Raw genomic sequence first — 7,105 nt, forward strand, 5'->3', positions numbered from 1 at the left:
CCTCAGTGCAGGAGAGATGTGCATCTGTTAGAGCATGTCTGGGGAAGGGCCACAGAAATGCTCGTAGGGATGGACGCTTTCCCCAGGAGCACAGGCTGAGAGAGCTGGGGCTGTTCAGCATGGAGAAGAGAAGGCTGAGGGGAGACCTGAGAGCGGTCTTTTAATGTCTGATGGGGGGCTATGAGAAAGAAGGGGACAGAGTCTTCAGCAGAGTCTGTTGAAATGGGACAAGGGGAAGCAGCTCCAAACTGAAAGAGGGGAGATTTAAATTGGATATAAGGAAAAGGCTTGTTCTGTTCTGTTTTGTTTTGCTTTACGATGAGGATCTTGAAGCACTGCCACACGTTGCCCAGAGTTGGTGAGTTCCCCATCTCTGGAGGTGTTCAAGGTCAGGCTGAACAGGGCTCTGAGCAACCTGGTGTAGCTGTAGATGTCTGTGTTCATTGCAGTTGGGCTCCGTGGCCTTTAAAGGTCCCTTCCATCTCAAATGGTTCTATGATTAACTATAAGCCTGGGAGTTTTATTTGGTTTAATTTAAAATAACACAGGTGAGCAGTTTCAGCTGCACACTGCTTCCGTACAGGAAGGACAGAAGACTGCCTACACCCACCACCTCCCTTGAGGTCTCAGTTCAGAATCTGCCCAGCCAGTGGCTGCATGCCATGGCAGTGAGTGGAACCCAAGGCTTTGGAGAAATTAGGGGCTTTGGGACTGGTAAAAGGGCTGCTAAAATGGTGCAGGGTTAGTCGTGGCACTGCTTATAGCACAGGTCAGCAGAGCGAGCTACCTGATGCCAGTGGCAACTGTGTGTCACTCCTGTTGCTGATCTTGCCTGTACCAGCAAGCTGTGGCAGATGTTGGGAGTTAGGTTTGTGACATCTACTCTCTGTTCTTTCTTCTCTGCACAGGTGACTGCAGCCCATGGATTGTGTCACTTGCTTGGCTACCAGCACAACACAAAGGCGGAATGGGAACAGGTAAAGCAGTGCCCTTGCCCTGGGAGGGTGCACAGTGCCCAAACTGTACCAAAGCTGAAAAGATTTCCCTTTATCACATCTCATGGAAGGGAGTGGCCCCAAGTCCTGTCCATCTCAGAATCACAGAACTGCAGGGGCTGGAAGGGACCTCTGGAGATCTTTTAGTCCAGTGTCCTGCTGAAGCAACCTCCCTGCAGGAGGTTGCACAGAGAAGTGTTTGAATGGGTTGGAATATCTCCAAAGGAGACTCCACCACCTTTCTGAACAGCCTGTTCCAGGGTTCTGCCATCATCCTGGACAGCCCTGACAAGCTGGGGCACATGTTGGTAAGGACACGGTGCTTGTCACACAGGTATTGTGTCCCTGCTCTGCTCTCTGACCTGTGGTATTCGGCAGCTGTTTCAGCCCCTGTGCCCTTCTACAGATGTACCAGAAGGAAGAGGAAATCCTGGAGGAGCTGAACCGTCTCACAGGCAGCAGCCTCCGGCCCCTCACTGCTGGCCTCTTCTGAGGGAGGGACTGGGCTGCCACCAGGCCACCTTGGACATGGCAGCACACCACCCTGGCCTCCTCATGCTACTGCTGCTGGGTTTGGCCACCCTGGCCTTCCCACCGCACGCTGCCGCCCAGTCGCTGCCTGCTGCCCTCCGTGCTGGCCATGCTGCCACCTCGCTGCCCACTGCCGCCGCCGCACCACGCACTCGGTGAGGAGCAGCCCCACCACCCTGACCCAGGCAGTGCTGTCTCCCTGGGTCTGAACCCCCTCCCTCACTACCTCTGCTCAGGCTGTGGGTCTGCTGATACGGTGACCAGCAGCACCACTGGGAAGTGATTTTGCAGGCACATCAGAAGCCTTGTTCACCCTGTTGTTTTGTTTGAGTCATGTCTGGGAGACAGCGCCATCATAGCCATAGTCATGATTTGGGTGCTGCCTGGGGTCTCCTTCTGTCTACCAACACCGGTTTTGCCTTTCTGGTGGCCTTTTCTAGTGGCAGAGAGCACTCACCCTTTCTGCCCTGTCCTTTCTCAAAGGGTCCTCCTTTGTCAGTATTTGTGTCACAGGAATTAGCCTGAGTGACCTGTCAGTCATTTCACCCCCCTCATTGCATACAGATTACTCTTCAGGGTGTGCAATATGCTCAGGGTATTTGCTCGGTGTCCCTTCTGTGTCCTCCCTTGCTGCAGGAGAGACCTGCCAAGAAGGCCTTCAACAACAGGAAAGCCCCTTGGTACCATCCTTCCTGTACTGCTAGGGCATGCCGTGGTCTCGTCTGCCTGTGCAGCATGCACTGCTCAGCCTTCCCCTGTTTACACTCCCATCCCCTGAATACCACAAACTCATGAAAGAGCAAGAGTTATCCTTGCATTAGAGTTGCACCACATATACATGAAGTAAAATGACCCGTGTAATTGCTGTGAATTCTTCCTGAAGTGGTGATGTTGCCTTGTTCTCTCTAGGTACCTTCTGTATGATGTAAATCCTCCTGAAGGCTTCAACCTTCGCAGAGATGTCTATATTCGTATTGCTTCACTTATGAAGACTTTGCTGAAAAGTGAAAATTGGGTGTTAGTTCTGCCACCCTGGGGACGTCTCTATCACTGGCAGAGCCCTGACATCCTTCAGGTCCGAATCCCTTGGTCTGAATTCTTTGATCTCCCAAGCCTTAATAGGAACATTCCTGTCATTGAATACGAGCAGTTCCTTGCAGGTAAAGTATGAAATAATGCATTCTACACTTGACTAAATCGTGGAAATGTTTTCTATAGAAGTTTGTTTTCACAAATGCTTTTATCCTCATTTATGTGAAATAAAAAATGATACAGATGGCAGGAGGAGAAATGAGAAGAAAACTTTTGGGGGCAGCTTGTTCCAGTGCTCTGTTACTCTGACAGTAAAGAATTTCCTTCTCATGTTCACGTGGAATTTCCTGTCTTCCTTTTCATCCCATCCCTTGTGTTGGTGGGCATCACAGAGAAAAAGAGCCCGGCTCCATCCTTCAGATGTTTAGAAGTGTTAGGAAGATCCTCTTGGTATTTTCTTCTCCAGGCTGGACAGCCCCAGCTCCCACAGCCTGTCCTCACACAGGTGCTCCAAATCCCAACCATCTTTGTGGCCCACCGCTGGATTCTCTGGGTCACCCTGTCTGCCTTGAACTGGGGAGCCCAGACCTGGACACAGCCTTCTAAATGTGGCCTCACCAGGGCACAGCAGAGAGGAAGTATCACTTCCCTTGACCTGCTGGCCATGCTCTCTGTAAAGCACCCCGTGGCACCATTGGCCTTCCTACCAGCAAGGGCACACTGCTGGTTCTTGGCCAACCTGTTGTCCACCAGGACACCCAGGTCGCTCTCTGCAGAGCACCTCTCCAGCAGGACAGCCCCTAACCTGTACAGATGCAAGCAGTTATTCCTCCACAGGTGCAAGACCTTACTCTTGCTCTTGTTGAATCCCATAGGGTTCCTCTCTGTCCAACTCTCCAGCTTGTCCAGGCCTTGCTGTATGGATGCACAGCCTTCTGCTGTTCCAACCACTCCTCCCAGCTTCATTTTCTTTAGAGTTTAATGCCACATAGAGTTAACCACCACACTGCAAAATCTGCAAGTGTCACAGAGCTCTTTGGCCCAGGACATAAAAACCACCGAATGTCACACCTCTGCAAAGGGCCCTGAAGGGATCCTTGGCCCCTCCCTTTCAGTAAAAAGAATTTTAAACCCTGAAATTTGAGGGAGGAAAGGTAGGAAGGGTTTGAGCTTCTGGAGGCTCTTCCTGTAGCAGCTACCCACAGCACTGAAAATCTCTGTGCTTCATACTTTCTCTGATCACGAAGGGAATCAAATTTTACATGAATCAAGAGGTAAAAATAATCTGCACATAAATGATAGAAAACAAAGATGCAAAGAAAGCATGTGCAGGGCTGAACAAAGGCTTGGAAGGAAGGCTTGGTTTTGTTCTACGTAAGATATGTTCTATCCAGTTTTAAAATTTACACTTTTGTGCTGATTAATTTCTGTTTGGCACATTAACTCACACATAGTTGAGTAGGAGTCGTCACATCCCTTGACCAGCGTTCAACTCACACTGAACTTCCTTCCCTTTTCAGTAGGGAAAAGAAGGAAGAGGGAGACTAGTATGATATTATTTCCTGTGGAATTTTAACTGCAAGTAATGCTAGTTTGCATAATGATTTTTTTTCATGCCCATTAATACTTTGCTTTGCCTTCTGCTTAGAATCAGGAGGGCCCTTTATTGAGCAGATTTATGTCCTGCAAGGCTATAAGGAAGGATGGAAAGAAGGAACATGGGAAGAAAAAATAGATGAGAGGCCTTGCATTGATCAGCTTATGTATTCCAAAGACAAGCATCAGTACTACAGGTAACGTCTAGCAATCATTTCACTGGTCTTCTACTTAGTAAGAAATTCACCCACTTTGATGGAACAAACTTGTGTGATTAGTGATAGTGTTTGTGAGCCTCTGAATGCATTGGATTCATTTTCTTTATAAAACTTGATCAATATCAAAATGTAGTAGAAAACACAATCTTAGAAAGTCATTATGTCATAAAAAATATTATAAAGGAACTGTCTGGTTTCTTTACATTATATATCACCTTCCTAGGGTGTACTGCTGGTTTATTTCATTCTGTGTGTGGCATTAACTTAAAACACAAGCCTGTGAACCAAAACCTTTTATTTTCTTTCAGAGGATGGTTTTGGGGTTATGAAGAAACGCGGGGACTGAATGTCTCTTGCTTATCTGTTCAAGGATCTGCCTCTGTTGTAGCCCCCATCCTTCTGAAGAATACCTCAGCACAGTGAGTTGCTTTGTGTTATTATGCCATGCCCTAGGAGCCCGTTGCTAGGTGGGAAGAGCAGGGAGAACTTAAAGGCTATGTCTCGTTGTGATGTTTCATCACTAAGCTACCACAGTCCATTAAAATCATTATGGAAGGAATTTATGCTCAAAAAACAACTAAGAGGAAATAGCCTTGAACTCTTCCTAATTCTTTCGCAGGTAGATAACTGTACTTGTTTTCCTCTTCTTCCTTTATGCTTCAATGTTGTGTTAAGAGGAGAGGGAACAGTGTAAATACAGCGCATCCCAAGTACTCATCTTGGATCAGAAGAGGCAGTGCCTGATCTCATGTGACATCAATCCCCGTTAGTATGAGCTGCGTTTATAGAAAGCACGTTTTGTCTTTCTGTTCTGAAAATGCAGAAATGCCACTAGAATGATCAGAGGAAAGGGAAACTCATATGAGAGATGAAGCATTCTTACGTTGTCCCAGTAGCAGAGCATTTCCAGATAGCTGTGACCCTGTAATAACTGAAGAAGTTATAGCAAAGCAAAAGCTACAGAGTAGAACAGGAAAAGGAAATGATCACTGTCTACCTGTCAGGGGAATAAATCTATAGGAGAACTACAAGCTGTGGAAGATGAAGTGTAGCTTTGCCATGAGAAAAAATAGAGCCAAATGTACGACATGAGTACTGTTTAATTGGAAATGAGATGAAAGTCCCCTCGGCAGAGCAGTGAGATCTGTGGTACCTCCTGCGGGGAGCAGAGGAAGCAGAATCCTGTTCTTCAGCAGTGGTGGTGTACTGTTTGTGGGGGTTAAACTGCAATATTTGCTGGTGAAAGCGGGAATCTGTATAAAGTAAACCATGAAAGTCTGTATAAGTAGTCCTGCAGTGAATTCTTCCTATGGTACCTATGATGGATCTCGTGTTGAGGAAAGTCAAGAGAAAAATTAGGTAGCAACGAGGGAAAATGGCTTTAAACTGGGAGAGATTGACTAGTGTCAATCTAGGATATTAGGATATTAGGAAGAAATTCATAACTGGTGGAGAGGTACTGGAACAGGTTGCTTAGGAAAGTTAAGGTTGGAGATGTTCAAGGCCAGGCTGGATGGGGTTTCGAGCAACCTGGTCTGGTGGAAGGTGTCCCTGCCTATGGCAGGGGTTGGAACTAGATGATCTCTGAGGTCCCTTCCAACCCAAAACATTCTATGATTCCATGATCAGATTTCATCTGCTGCTCTCTTTCATTAGCCAGTCATCAAACTTCTCTAACTCTTCAGAGTAGGCCTTTGAATTACTGCTCTGAACAATTTAACACGATCAGCAAGCTCATCACCCTAGTGTTCACAGCTTTCCTAGGCTTTTTGTTTGGGAATGTGGTGAAAAGCAGATTCCTTCCACTTGTGGCCTGCTACAATGAGAGCTGTACATCTCTTCCCATCTATAAACAGTTCTTTAATCTGTGCAATTTCCTGGCCTCCTGTGCCATAGTTGTTGTCTTAAAAAACTTGGATGAACACTCTCAGCAAGTCCCAGCACACAGTATCAGTGAGACTTATCTTACTTGCATGCTTACTTATTTATTTGGAGTACTCTGTTCAGAAAACTGTAGAACAATCCAATTTGGAAGGCACCCACAAGGATCATTGAATCTAACTGCTAACTTCACATAGAACTACCTCAAAAAATTAAACCCTGTGTCTGAAAGTGTTGTCCTTGACCTCCAGCAGATTGAGGCCATGGCGACTGTCCTGGGCAACCTGTTCCATGCCCACCACATTTTGGTGCAGAGCCTCTGGTCCTGTCTTTGTTACTGAAGATCAGAGATCATGTAATCGTCATAGATTTGTTTGAGTTGGAAGGAACCATGAAAGGCCAGTTAGTCCAACTTCCCTGCAGTGAACACAGACATCTACAGCTACATCAGGTCCAGCCTGACCTTGAATGTCTCCAGAGATGGGGAACTCACCAACTCTGGGCAACGTGTGGCAGTGCTTCAAGATCCTCATCGTAAAGCAAAACAAAACAGAACAGAACAAGCCTTTTCCTTATATCCAATTTAAATCTCCCCTCTTTCAGTTTGGAGCTGCTTCCCCTTGTCCCGTTACAATAGACCCTGCTGAAGACTCTGTCCCCTTCTTTCTTATAGCCCCCCGTCAGACATTAAAAGACCGCTCTCAGGTCTCCCCTCAGCCTTCTCTTCTCCATGCTGAACAGCCGCAGCCCTCTCAGCCTGTGCTCTTAGGCAAAGTGTTCCATCCCTACGAGCATTTCTGTGGCTCTTCCCCAGACATGCTCTAACAGATGCACATCTCTCCTGCACTGAGG

The 7,105-nt window shown here is 47.1% G+C and overlaps 1 protein-coding gene across 1 annotated transcript; it reads left to right on the plus strand.

The window, feature by feature from the left end:
• The first annotated feature begins 901 nt into the window (after positions 1-901).
• On the plus strand, positions 902-4,895 carry LOC122193961 (GDP-fucose protein O-fucosyltransferase 2-like). Its single transcript, XM_042894875.1, has 5 exons — positions 902-977; positions 1,402-1,681; positions 2,436-2,686; positions 4,207-4,351; positions 4,681-4,895. Exons 1-5 carry the CDS (start codon positions 968-970, stop codon positions 4,793-4,795), a joined length of 801 nt encoding a protein of 266 aa, XP_042750809.1. The 5' UTR covers positions 902-967; the 3' UTR covers positions 4,796-4,895.
• The last annotated feature ends 2,210 nt before the right edge of the window (positions 4,896-7,105 follow it).

This window comes from Lagopus leucura, unplaced genomic scaffold (genome assembly GCF_019238085.1).
Source record: "Lagopus leucura isolate 7727_CA_CO unplaced genomic scaffold, USGS_WTPT01 34312-0_obj-0_obj, whole genome shotgun sequence".
Taxonomy (NCBI): Eukaryota; Metazoa; Chordata; class Aves; order Galliformes; family Phasianidae; genus Lagopus; species Lagopus leucura.